General features: G+C 43.3%; 1 protein-coding gene across 5 annotated transcripts in view; it reads right to left on the bottom strand.

Moving 5' to 3' along the window:
- Nucleotides 1–14,353, bottom strand: part of FREM1 (FRAS1 related extracellular matrix 1) — a 204,673-nt gene that overhangs the window by 148,920 nt on the left and 41,400 nt on the right. For all 5 annotated transcript variants that reach the window (XR_012800909.1, XM_075595856.1, XM_075595864.1 and 2 more), the window contains exons 3-5: nt 3,562–3,656; nt 2,957–3,258; nt 2,359–2,558 (exon numbers count right to left, since the gene is read on the bottom strand). Coding sequence is in view for 4 of the 5 variants with exons in the window: in XM_075595856.1 (XP_075451971.1) it covers nt 2,359–2,558; nt 2,957–3,258; nt 3,562–3,656 (597 nt within the window). In the remaining variant the exon portion in view is untranslated. The remainder of the gene's footprint in view (nt 1–2,358; nt 2,559–2,956; nt 3,259–3,561; nt 3,657–14,353) is intronic.

Raw genomic sequence — 14,353 nt, 5'->3', positions numbered from 1 at the left:
GTGGCTGGCAGAACACAAGACATTGTGGTGTCTCAAAAGGTCAGCTCTCAGTCAGAGCTAAAGAGAGTCAGTTCCTGTCTCAAAGGCAGGCTTTTTGTAACAATCTAATCAGGCAGGTGGTGTTTAGTAATTAACTACCACACTGCTAGATTAAAGGAACATTACTGAACAGGGATAAGTCCCCTGTTACATGAGCCTCAACAATACACACCTCCAATACAGTGTGAGTTACCATGAGGCCCGCAACTTGCTACCAGATCCAAGTTGGACCCAGAAGCTGACAAATGTATCCCTCTAGACTCCCCTCTAGTTGAGGAAGAGATAGAGAATAACCAAACTCCTAAAGATAGTGGGAGAGATCACAGGGTAGAAGGAAAAGACCCAGGGCCTTCCTCAAAGACAGGGGCAATGAGAATGGGAAGAAGTACCAGTAGAACCAGTTCTATACTCTCCCCAGCCTAAACGAGAGACTAGGCCACCCATACGTGTCCTACAGCGTTGTCTGACTCCAGCCTGGTTATTTGCAGGCTGAATATTATAGAATGTGGAAAGGCAAAAAACAGCAATCACATTTGACTTCAGAACTAATCTCAGCCCTATCAGAAGTTGGCAAGTTAACAGATGCCTGGCACTAGAGTTGCATGTAATGCTTGTAATTTAGTTTTTAAAGTAAGATGACGTAGATTTGACAAATCAATTAATTGTCAAATTAACTGATGTAAAATAGAAATTATGATGTAATACATATTAGATGGTTTAGTGATAGATAATATAAAGATGAAATACATTCAGTGAGACCGCTTTCACGTTTGCGATTAATATGTTGACAGTTGAAGAATAAAATGTAAAAATATTGAAAAATATGTATTCTTATCTCTGATTTAATAAGATATAAGATTTAACACATTCAATTTGACAGGGAAATTAATTATCTTTGGCACTGAGACTGTACCTTTATCCACAAAAGAATCTGCTGTTTATTTTGCTGAGTTGATTTAGTGCTGTTCGCATTAGGCTGTCAATTGTAGTTCCACAAAAAGAAGAAGCAGTAATTAATGAGTTCCCACTTTTATTTTGATTCCATGACACAGTTAGTTTTTATTGCATTGCCTTTATTAAATCTGGTGTTTTATAAACACCCAAATTTCATATTTTCACAACACTCAGGGACATAATTGATCCTACGGTTATCTGTGATACTACAGGCCATAGTTACTAAGTACTGTAGTAGTGCATATGCCTAAGACACCTTCTGGCATCAGAAGACACCTTACGTCAATAAGGTGTCTTATTAAAAATCCCTATTTAGTTAATATGGGCCAACTGTATATGTGGTGATTTACAGCTTTGACTGAGATGAAACCCTGATGTTGATAAAAAGAGGGTGGCAATAAGATGTTTTCAACAATGACAAATCTTAAACGTTGAGCTAAGAATGGCCCAGCCTGAAAAGGAAATTAGTATTATGTTAGCCCCTCTGTTAAGGGCACATAAAAGTTGCAGAGATGATCCAGCATTCATAGACTAATGGTAAAAATTTGTTGTGGTCAATGAACATTTTCTCTGGAAAAATATTTAGAGAATAGTGACCAGTATAATGAATGCATATACGTGGCACACAAATGCTTAAAGATATAAATAAAAAAAATTTAAATTCCTCCTTGGTGCTCACCCTCTGTTGACCCTGGCGTCTCAAGACTGGATCCACATAAATGCAGTAGAAATTGGAGAAGGTGTATGGTCTGAGGAAGGGACAGGATTGTCCTGAAACGCTACTGCTTTGTTATTACTCTGATGTACTAAATACAGCAGAAGTTTTTTGAACGCCATTTAAAGTCTCCTGTGGGCTACCTCTATCTCCAATTTCTACTAGAATAGTGACCAGAACGGCTACTTTCCCACATTTTAATATTAATTCTGGCTTTAGCCTTTGAATGAAACTTTGACAAACTATTCCTCACACATGGACACTGCAGCGATAACACTTTGTATTCTTACGGTCTTGCTGCTGTGATGAAACAGATGTACTGTACAGTATGAGTGGCATTATATTAAACATCCAACAATGATTTACAATAGCACTAAAATACTTCTAAGATGTGAATGTTCTTTTCTCACCCTGCTATTCCTCAAGGGAAACTAAAAAAAAAGTAGCCCTTTTTATCATTTTTTAATATCGCATCATGAGGTTTCCTATTTTCAGTGAATAAACCTTTTTACTTTTTATTATGACAAAAAAAAATGATAAAGTAGTTTCTGAAAATAAAATGAAGATGTTAACCTGAATGAAAGTGCTAAATGTGCCTGAGAAAGTATAACAAACAAATTCCTCATTAAACATCCTTTACAGTACTGTACCTTGTACAAAGCTTTGCTCCGGCTGTCAGTTAGATCCAGTTGAATGCTAATATAATCAACATTAGGTGATGGAGGATTCAGATGCTGATATTTGATGCCCATTAGGAGGAACTCATAACAGGAAACTTTTAGAGTTGTCTGAATCTTCTTTAATCCCCGTATGCAGCCTCCACTCTTGCACAGAGGGCTTGGCTTATGATCTAGAAGAAATTAAACACATTTATAACACACAGTAAATCTAATGCTATAGAACTTCAGTTAGACAGTAACTCAGATGAAAGTGATCATTAAGTATTCATTGTTTGATTTATAGTGATTATATATATATATATATATATATATATATATATATATATATATATCGTGATTATTGATTTATAGGGGGAAGGGTACAGAAGAGAAGAGGGTAGGGGGGAAGGAAGAGAAGAGGGTAGGGGGAAAAAAAGAGAAGAGGGTGGGGGGGAAGATAGAGAAGAGTGTTGGTGGTTCTTCACTGCACTCTAGTTCCATAATATCTTTTCTAAATCATACATTCTCTTTGCATAGTAATAACTTAACTGAATGTATTTATTTGTATGGTTTAAGAATGAGAACTCACTGGAACTATGGAAGAAGCTACGTGGTTGATCTCCACGGGGCTCTTCTTTCACAGGCTCCCCTGTGGCGAGATGACCATAGGCAGGTACAAGGGATTCCAAAGAGGTCACTTTGATGGTGCATTCAAGGTTCATCCTCTTGTTATAGTCGAAGCTCAGTATGTTCTTATCAATAATATTTGACAGGCCATAAAACTCAGGAACTTCCAGCTGCTTGGGGCCCAACTTGATGATATTACAGTCAGGTTCAAGTAACTTTACCCTTAGAAGAAATGTTTCTGTGAATGTTTCCGTTTCTGTAAAGCTTCATAGGAAGAAAGAGCAGTTTTAGACTTACTGATTGTGTTCTTTGCATGAAACAACAAAAAAGTCATTTGGAAAATATGTTTTTTTTCAGCATCAATGAATGATAAGATGTTGCTCTAATTTTGCAATGCATGTGTAATTGAGCGATTTTTGGAAATGTTCAGCAAAAAAAATTCCTTGGAAGAGTTATTTAACAAACACTGTACTGTCAACCCAATTCGATGTCACCAGGAGTTTCAAATGCTGTACATATTATTTCATAATTGATTTAAAAAAATGAACATGCTATACTCATGCTCACCTGTAAATCCTGAGCATGACTTCATCTTCATCTAAAATGGGGCAGCCATAGTGAGTGTATTGAACTTCATTGGGAAGAAAATGACAGTCAAATACCTAAGGAAAATTATGAATATCTGTTAAACAGTTTTTTTTAAGACCAATGTCTCATTAATCCGGATATACTTGAAAACGAGAGGTAACTCTTAATTTCTTTCTTTCTGGGGAAGAGGACAGGCATCCTCTTTGTTGGTGCACACTCTAAAAAGTAAAGAAGGTGGCCATATAGGCCAACAACATCAAATTAGAAGAAAACCATATTGGTGGTCTCTAGAGCCAGGTAATGTCTTGAGCATGGATGCGCAAAGTGGGGAGCGTGTCCCCCAAGGGAGCACAAGATTATTTTTCGGGGGGGGGCACGGCGGCTACAGAGGCCCCGCACTCTTCCCCACGGCATTTAAATTAAGTGCCCGAGGGATCGCGTGAGGCCTCTGCAGTGTCTCCTACCTTGTCTTCGGCAACGCGTCGCTAAGGCAATGCAGCATCAAATGACGCCCTAGGGTCATGTGACATGATGCATCGCCATGGTCACTTGACGCTGGATTTTAGGTAAGGGGGGGCCTCGAGCACAGGGGCTGGCATGCAGGGGAGAGTGGGTAGCACCAAAAGTTTGTGCACCCCTGGTCTAGAGTTAAAGTAACCAGTAGCAAAATTACAGTAGGTGTAATTGGAAATGATTGATAATAGTAACCGTGAGGGTGTAAATGAGTGATCAACTACAAAAAAGCCTATATTCAGCCCATACTGTATACTGATTGGGAACTGAAACATTTTTTAGTTGAATAAAATGATGGTGGGAAGGGGATGTGATCGTTATGAGATATATTTCTTCCCATTTATTATAATATAATGTTTGAGGTTGAACCAGTGTTTCTCTTTCTCTTGTTTTTCCATTTTTATATCTCTCTCCTTAGATATTACAAAAATATAATATTATAATAATTTTCTTTGATATATGTATATAAGTTGTTTATTATTATTACAGTGTGTTTTCTGACAACTTTCCACTGTTATCAAATATGGGATAAGATGGCTTATTGTTGTTGATTATAATTTATCTACATATATTTGTTATGAATTTATTTATATAGTTAGAGTAAATTTATGTAACCTTTATTAATTATTCTATTAATTATTTTATTAATATATATATTATTTCTAGCTTATATTAAGTATAGCTGGTTATATTTATTGTTATATTTATTATTATAGTTATTGTGGTTTTTTTATTCATCATCGTTATGCCCATCTTATCTTATACTATTTGATTATGTTATTTGATTATTTGTTTCTCTATCGATCTGTGTCCTTGCTTTTATTCACTATGCTTGTTTGTTGGTTTTTAATCTTATTCATTTGCTACAATGGTTGTTATTATTTTGACAGTATTGTTGCAATAAGTTGATTATTTTTTGTTTTATATATATATATATATATATATGTCAGTTATTACTTTGTATTAGCTATATCTGTGATGTTATATCTTCCTCTATATACTGCAGTTTTTATATGGGCTATACGGCACTCTCATTCATTCAGCTGTGCTAGAGGAGTTGCCATTTACATCCATTTGGTATTAGCCTATCACGGAGCTGTCAGTACCTTTATAGAGGAGCACGCAGATGTTTTACCACTCACTCTTTGACAAAGTCCCTTGAGGGATGAAACGCGTCAGAGGTCATCTAGCTATGCGAATTTGTTAGTTTTTCAATAAATCAGCCGTTTTTTGTTAGAGCTGCGTTTGGTTTACCTCCTTTTCCCCGGTGCACCGCCTTTTCTGCTTCCTATATTCAGCCCAGCCTGCCTGTATAATTGATTCCAGCAACATCTGATTGTGGCAGTGATTTAATATGAGGCAGTCTGCCCAAAGTGATTGGCAATCAAGTAATTTAGTTAACACTCAACTTTAAGATACTTAAATAGGTATCATTATAAAAGTGGTATTATTAATCAGCAAAATCCTATTTGAAACTACCAGAAAGTAGTTTCGCTTTTCAGGCGAAACCTGTGACGAGGTGAAACGCGTTGAGTGTGCTAGTGAAGAGGTAGTGGGAGGTGGGATACCGCACAACTTGCCCACTTACTGATCTGCCTCCAGCCCCATCCGGGGATTCGATAGTGAGATGCGAGGACGGATGGACGCAACAGCAGCTGCTGGCGTCGATCTTAAGATCAATATGCTTAACTTAAGCTACCACCATGTGAGTGTATCCTACCTTTAATTTATCCCTGATAAAGTTTTATATCAGTCTGTGCTATGTTCCGTTTCTTCATTATATTCCACTAAGGTTCCTCCTGCACATGCTGTCCCCATATCTGCTGACACGTTTGGGTATTACAGAGCAAATAAACCTTGATATACACATATATACTTAGAAATTTGTGAGTACAAATTTCTTGGGGCTTAAAGGGATCTATTTAAGATCTTTATTGTAGAGACATATTGCACCCTTTTTTGCTTGTGTTCTTTTTTCTATATGTATGTGGCACTCCCTGAATCTCTTGGACATCTGCAAAACTTTGGATTAAGGAAGCAATCCACATCAAAGGTTGAAGCTGCATCTAATTATTTGTTTGTATCGAATTTTGTATTTATCTTTTACTTCATATCACTAAAGTTCACTGGAAATCATGGGTGGATTTTTTAATGCACTTGCATATCACTTGATATTTTTTGGTTTAATATCTATACCACTGAATAAGATTTAAGCGCAACTATAACTTATTCTGCTTCACATGAAGCTAATAGGCAATATATTAACTTGGTCATAACCCCTCCTATTCATAATATTGGAATAGTCAAAACCACATCAATATTGCTGCTACTGTTTGATTAGTCACCCAGTAAAATATGCCACTCAACCATTGCAGAAATAAATACACCCTGAGTGAAGTACAGGGAACCTGATAACATTTGAACTGTTCCTACAACAAGATTGCCACATCAGGTGTTTCCCAAGGCAATCATGGAGTGAATGTTGCCTGAGATCTCCTGCACTCAGACCTCTCACAAAGGTGACCATCAGTAGTAGTGAAGTCTGACTACTAAATAACCCAACACGTGTGTTTCATCACCTAGTGGCTTCTTCAACCCACCTGATGTGGTTATCTTGTTCTAGGAACAGATTGCATGTTATCAGGCTCCCTGTACTGTACAGTACTTCAGAGCCGGTGTATTTACAGTATTTCTGCATTGGTTGAGTGGCATATTTTACAGCATGTCTGCTCACGGCAGCTGTTTTTATTCTTTAGTTCACGTTAATAGTTTTACCCTATGGGTCATTAAAATTGTTTTTTATAGCTAGTTACTAGCAGCACCTATAATTCGAAGTGCCTGCTACCATTTCATCATCATCTCACAATTTGGTATTAGCCCTTATTAGCTCAATTTTGCTACTGGTTAGGATTTAACTCTAGACATTATCTGCCTCTATACCAGGGGTGTGCAAACCTTTCCCCCTCCGCCCCCCTGCCTGCTCTCCCCCCCCCCTACTTGCGCCCCCCCAGGCTCGGTATCAAATACCATGGCAACGTGATGTCACGTGACCCCGTGGCATGATTTGACGCATCGAGTGCACCATTGCACACCAAGGTAAGGGAGTTTACAGAGGCCTTGTGTGGTCCCCCGACATTTCATTGTAACCTCTGTAACTGCCGTGCCTCCCCCAGAAAAACTTGCGCCCCCCATTTGCACACCCACCAATATGGTTTTCTTCTACTTTGATGTTGTTGGCCTTTATGGCCACCTTCCTTACTTTTTAGAGTGTGCACCAAAAAAAAGGGAATCCTGTTCTCTCTCTCTATTCCCTAGCTAATTGCATTTTTATCCACAGGTGGCACCTCAATTCAATTCTAGAAAGTTTTATACTACATTCATATGTAGCCAGGTACCCTCCGGTCTCCACGTGCTTCTGGTTTCCCCCCTCCTACCCTCAGTGTATTCAGGGCAAATAGAATTGCCGGTAGCTCTCGCCCCCAGGGCACCGCCATGTAAGGCGTGCACGCGCACGAGCGCAGAGTCGCACATGCGCAGAAGCTGCGAGGGTCGGGAAGAGACCTGAAAGGTTGAGCATAAGCGGGGCAAGGTCGCGGCGGCCATGACAGTCGCGCAGGCGCAGTGTCCTATGCGTACGCAGTCACAATGTTAATCAGACAGCTCAGAGACTACAACTCCCATGATGCTTAGGGAGGAAGCTGCCTGGTGACACACGAGAGCCAATGGGATGGCTGGACTGCTTCTAAAGGAAGGAAAGACTACTGCCTGCTGGGACAGGAAGTGGGATTGCGGACCAGGAACCTAGGTCCATGGAGCAGTGCTCCAGGGGCTAGGCCAGCGGTATACCACCAGGGCCCAGTTAGTCCCCTGAGACACTGTAGATAAGTGACTGTTTGGTGTAGGGAACTGCCTTATGACAGGGACTCCTTCACTTACTCATAGAGAGAGATGATGCAAGACAGGTTCTGACTGTCAGTACAGCGTGTAGCTGGAAGAGTATCTGACTCCATAGCAGAGACTATTGGAACAAGGGATCATCCGGCTGGGGATCCCTCCCCTGGGGAGTCAGCATGTGTATCCAGTTCTGCAGAGAGCAGCGTAGCTCATCGTGGGATCACGTTGCGGATTGGTTGATTGTTCAAGGATTATCCTGGTTAGGACAATAACCAGGAAGGTAGTATCTTAAGTGCACCAATGGGCCCCAACACAGGGAAGCGCTATCCCCACATTCACATTAACTCTATAGCTGGTGGACACTCAGAGGTTAAGTGCACTGGCACACATATTGCTATTCAAAGACTAAGGGTGATGCAAGGACTGATATGTGATGTAATGCCATGACTAACATGTGGGGTGATGTTCTGATGTAATGATGGTATGCAATGATAAGTTTGCCTAAGTAAAGTATATGTTCAGTAAATACTGTTCTCATACAGCCGTGTGTGTATTTACTGTATGGTTGTTCTGGTAAGGGCTCGCTCCCACCACGCTCAGTGGAGGTGCTGCACCGAGTGTAAGTACACACCAGGCTCCCAGTAGCAGAGGCTCAGGCCTCTTGTTAGCCTCACAGGTGACAGCAGTACCAGTAGTTATAGTACCCTAGGGGTACACCTGCTACATTTGGAGGCGCTGCTGAGATTCTGACCTGGGGTGCCCAAGAATTTCTGTGTATATTGTTATCCAAATTGTTCATCATGTTCACTCCATCAAGTCAGGAAGTCCACGCTTGGGCATACAAGGTCAGGGAACACCCAGTCATGTAGTAGCTGTTGGAAATGTCCCTGCCCTAGTGTCTGGGAGTGAAATACGGGACTCAGAGAAACTCTTGGCCTAAGTCCTTAACGGTCAAGAGGACGGGAATATGACCCCACGTGCCACTGGAGTACTATACTATTCACGGCGGGCAAAGAAATATGTAGGGAGACTGCCCCTAGTGTCTTACAAGCCCCTGAGGCCCCACCCGAGGGTTATCCATTAGTATTCTCAGATGTACCTGAAATCAGAGAAGTATTCACAACCCCAAACTCTCCAACCAACGAACCTGTCCCCGAAGGGCCTTCTTTATTTATTTATAAAATGTTTTACAAGGAAGTAATACATTGAGAGTTACCTCTCGTTTTCAAGTATGTCCTGGACATAGTTAATATGATAAATAATACATGGTTACAAATACAGTTACATAAATGAACAGGGTATACATTATATACAATACATTGCATGCACAGTTAGAGAAGATGTATATTATCGGCTTATGTAACAGTTACAGACCAGATTAAAATGTGATACAGCCTTAGATTTGAAAGAACTTAAACTGGTGGTGGATGTGAGTCTCCGGTAGGTTGTTCCAGTTTTGGGGTGCACGGTAAGAGAAGGAGGAGCGACCGAATACTTTGTTGAGCCTTGGGACCATGAACAGTCTTTTGGAGTCAGATCTCAGATGATAAGTGCTGCATGTGGTAGGGGTGAGGAGCTTGTTCAGATAGGTGGGTAGCTTGCCCAGAAAGTATTTGAAGGCAAGACAGGAAAGGTGAACTTTGCGCCTAGACTCGAGTGATGACCAATCTAGTTCTTTGAGCATTTCGCAGTGATGTGAGTTGTAGTTGCATTGGAGAACGAAACGACAAATTGAATTGTGGAGCGTGTCAAGTTTGCCAAGATGGGTTTGGGGTGCCGAGCCATATACTATGTCTCCATAGTCGATAATTGGCATTAACATCTGCTGTGCAATACTCTTTCTGGCCAGCAGGCTTAGGGAGGATTTGTTCCTGTAAAGTACACCTAGTTTGGCATAGGTTTTGGATGTCAGGGCATCAATGTGCATTCCGTATGTTAAGTGGGAGTCAAACCATATGCCCAGGTATTTCAAACTAGTAGCAGGAGTTAGGGTGTGTTAGCGTTGATTCTGATCTGGAGCTCAGTCACTGGAAGCTTCAAAAATTTGGTCTTGGTCCCAAATACCATTGTTACAGTCTTGTCAGTGTTTAAAAACAGTTTGTTTTGGGAAATCCAGTTTTCGAGTCTCGAAAAGTCAGACTGAAGTACGTGTTCAAGGTCGGAGAGGCTATGGCTGTGTGCATATAAGATTATGTCATCTGCATACATGTGTATTGAAGCTTCCTTACAAGCTGTGGGAAGATCATTGATGAACACTGAGAAGAGTAGGGACCCCAGAACAGAGCCTTGCGGGACGCCACAAGTGATATCCAGGGGGTTGGAGTAAGAGCCTGAAATGGACATATGTTGGGATCTACCTGATAGGTAGGACTGAAACCAGTTTAAAGCATGCTTCCCTATTCCAGAGCACTGGAGTTTGTTGAGCAGGATAGCATGATCAACAGTATCAAAAGCCTTTGCAAAATCTAGGAATATTGCACCAATGAGTTGACCACGTTCCATTCCACACTGGATTTCATTGCAAACTTTTAGCGGGTAGTTACGGTAGAGTGTTTGGGGCGAACGCCAGATTGGAATTGGCTAGGGAAATTTGTCTTGGTATAGTAATCGCTTAGTTGGGAGTGGACACATTTTTCCATGACTTTGGATAGGATTGGGAGAAGGGAGATTGACCTGTAGTTTGAGACAGTGATTGGCAGGCGAATGTCCTTGTCTCAGTACCCCTGTCAGTACCACCCATCCAACCCGAGTGACTTTTTCTCCAAGTGCTTTAGAAGGAGCCGCCAGCTGGACTGGGGGCTTACCCTCGCCCCCTGCTACTGGTAGACTATCGCAAAGTTTCCCGCCAATTTCTAGCTTCAGTCCTGGGACTGGTAGTGACCACATCAGTGGAGGCCCTCCAGTGAATATGACTATTACTCAAATAATGGACACCATAACTCTTGCTTCTCAATCTCAAACTATAGCAAGCTAAAGCCCTTCTCTGGAACCCTACCGACGCCCACCGAAGAAGGGTTCGAGTCCTGGAGAGAGCATGCCATCCATATACTAGCTGAATGGTCGTGTCCAGAGCCGGTCAAGAGACAGAGACTAGTGGAGAGTCTCCGACCCCCAGCCTCACATTTGGTTAGAATGTATCGAGAAGTAGAGGGGGATGTCACGGCCTCTGAGTTGATAGAAATGCTCACACAGTCCTATGAGTATGAGGACGATGAGGATGAGTTGATGGGGCAGTTCAAGGCTCTCCGGCAAAAGGAAGGAGAGGACTTGTCTACCTTCGTCCGGAAGATTCAGCTTTCTCTGGGAAATCTCCTGTCTAAAAATATTGTGGTCGCCGCTGAAGTGGATCGACACGATTCAAGCAGCTCCTGAAAGGTTTGTTGCCGAGTCACCCCATAGCCTTTGTGATGTGGGCCGCCCCGGTCGCTGCAATACCACCAAGCTACATGGATTTAATGTGGCACATCCGGAGACACGAGGTACAGTTGCACTTCCACACCACCAAGAAGGGTAAAGAAGTCCGTAAGGAAGATACCAAGGAAGCCCCCACGGGCAAAGAAAAAGGGAGTAAAAAGGAGAAAGATACGCCAACCACCGAGGTGCCTGGGTCTCCGCCTAGATCTCCTGGCAGTTCAAGATATCGGCCAGATGTTCGCTGTTTCAACTGTGGCGAACCGGGTCATGCTGTAAGGGCCTGCCCCCATTCCAAGAAGTCTTCTACCGGACCCAAGTCCTTCACCATGCAAGTTCAGTCCTCACTCACTTCTTTCCCGGCACTACCCGAAGAGGCCGAAGAGAAAATGGAGGCTCCCCAGGAAGAACTCCTCCCACTAGATGAATACCGCCGGAAAAGACCCACGGCCCTAATAAGAGTCGTTGTGGAAGGCGTGTACTCCTTAGCTCTGATGGACACCGGGTCGCAGGTGACCATTATCTATAGAACATTTTATAACCAGCACCTTAGCCATCTGCCCCTACAGTCAGCTAACCAGATGACGTTATGGGGTCTCAGTAATGAAGATTATCCCATCGACGGAGTGATTGGTGTGCAGATCGACATAGTCCAGTTGAACACCAATCGGACTCACCCAATGAGATTGGAAGCCCTGGTCTGCCCAGAGCCTCAAGAGCACCCACGTGCCCCCATTATATTGGGAACGCTGATGTAGTAAGATCCATGTTTCGAGCCTACCTTCAAGAGACCGGGGAATTACCTCTGTCTAAGTGGTCGCTACCTCCAGCTCTCAAGGACGAATGCTTACGGGTCGCTTCACAGGAAGAATATGGAGAGATTTTCAATCTTGAGAAGGGCCTGATAGAGATTCCACCTGGGGGAGTGCGACATATGACCACCGTGGTCAGATATTGGGGCCGAAGTACTGCGGACACGTTGTTCTCGCTAGAAACCACTCCTGAAAACGATCTCAAATGAGGGTACAAGATGGTGCCCGAGATGAGGGAATGGACAGCAACTATTCCCGAGAAAATTACGGTGTCTATGCAAAACGTCTCCCCCCATCCAGTGCCGTTTGAATTTGGACAAAGACTGGGCAGGATATACCCAGTGATTACAGTGGAGACAGTAGCGCATGTGAAGGCTGCTACCGCTGTGGCAGAGACCGAAGGCTTGCAGTACGACTTTGGAGACTCAACTATCTCTGCAGAGTGGAAGAAGCGGTTGAGCGTCCAGCTGGAAGAGCGGCGGCAAGTGTTCTCTACTAGTGAGTTGGATGTGGGCTGTAGTCGTAACGCCCAACACACGATCAGAATGTCCGATGCCACTCCCTTCCGAGAACGGTCCAGACGAATTGCCCCAAGAGATGTGGATGACGTAAGAAATGTCATCAACGAGATGGAGACAGCCGGCATAGTGACTGAGTCCCGAAGTCCCTACGCTTCGCCAATAGTGATAGTCAGAAAGAAAAACGGGTCAGTCCGCTTGTGCGTTGACTATCGTACATTGAACCGGTGTACTATCCCTGATCAGTACACACTACCCCGGATCGAGGAGATCCTGGATGCATTGTCAGGCAGCCAATGGTTCAGCATGTTGGACCAACGATCAGGCTACTAGCAAGTCCCCATGAGCCCGTCTGACCAAGAAAAAACGGCCTTCATTTTCCCCTTTGGGTTCTACCAGTTCACCAGGATGCCTCAAGGTATTTGAGGTGCCCCTGCGACATTTCAGTGGCTTATGGAGAAGACCATAGGAGACATGAACCCGCGAGAGTGCATCGTTTATCTAGACAATATAATCATGTTCGGAAAAACCCTGGAAGAACATGAGGTTCGCCTCATGAAGGTACTGGATAGGCTGGGCAAAGAGGGTCTGAAACTCTCCATAGATAAGTGTCGATTCTGTAGAACCTCTGTTTCCTATGTTGGTCACATAGTGTCAGCCAAAGGAGTGGCCACAGATCCTGCCAAGATGGAAGCCGTGGTCAACTGGCCCAGACCTGACAACGTGATGCAGTTGCGATCGTTCTTAGGCTTCTGCGGCTATTACAGAAGGTTCGTCGAAGGATATTCGAGTAAGGCCAAGGCTCTCAATAATCTGCTTAAGGTTTACCCCGAGGAGCCTCAACAGAAAACTACACCTCCAAGGACTCCTTTCAGGGATAACTGGACCTCAGACTGTGAAGAGGCGTTCCAGGAACTGAAGAAAAGTCTGACGGAAGCACCAGTGCTGGCCTATGCTGATCCGGAGAAACCCTATATTTTGCATGTGGACGCCAGCTTCAATGAGCTGGGAGCAGTTCTACACCAGAAGTACCCGGTTGGTCTGCGCCCCGTGGCTTATGTGAGCCGAAGTCTAACTCCCAGTGAGAAGAACTATCCGGTTCACAAGTTAGAATTTCTTGCGCTCAAGTGGGCCATAGTAGAGAAGCTCCACGACTACCTGTATGGAGTCTCCTTTGAAGTGAGAACAGACAACAATCCGTTGACCTATATCATGACCACTGCCAAATTGGATGCCACTGGTCACAGGTGGTTGGCCGCCTTATTCAACTATCAGTTCACGTTAAAATACAAACCCGGGCCTCTAAATATAGGAGCGGACGCGCTATCCCGAAGACCGGGATTGAACCCCATGTTGGATGCCGGGCCGTGGGAAGAGGTCTCTGTACCCGGAATGAAGGCGATGTGTTCTACCGCAGCGGTAGTGGAAAATAAGGTGACGTTCTCAGAGTTGCGAGTGGTGGATTCATTAGGATGCCGACCCCATGCCCGTCCGAATGCATATTGCCACCCGAGTGGCATGGGTCTTACTCAAAATGTCATCTTCACTTGGAAGGAACTGGTCTTAGCTCAAACCGGTGACCCAGTGGTCAATGTGGTTCGCGAGGCCCACCACAATAATGAT

The sequence above is a fragment of the Ascaphus truei genome, chromosome 1 (genome assembly GCF_040206685.1).
Source record: "Ascaphus truei isolate aAscTru1 chromosome 1, aAscTru1.hap1, whole genome shotgun sequence".
Classification (NCBI taxonomy): domain Eukaryota; kingdom Metazoa; phylum Chordata; class Amphibia; order Anura; family Ascaphidae; genus Ascaphus; species Ascaphus truei.
Note: the sequence above shows the minus strand (reverse complement) of the source record. Positions and strands in the feature narration are given on the sequence as shown.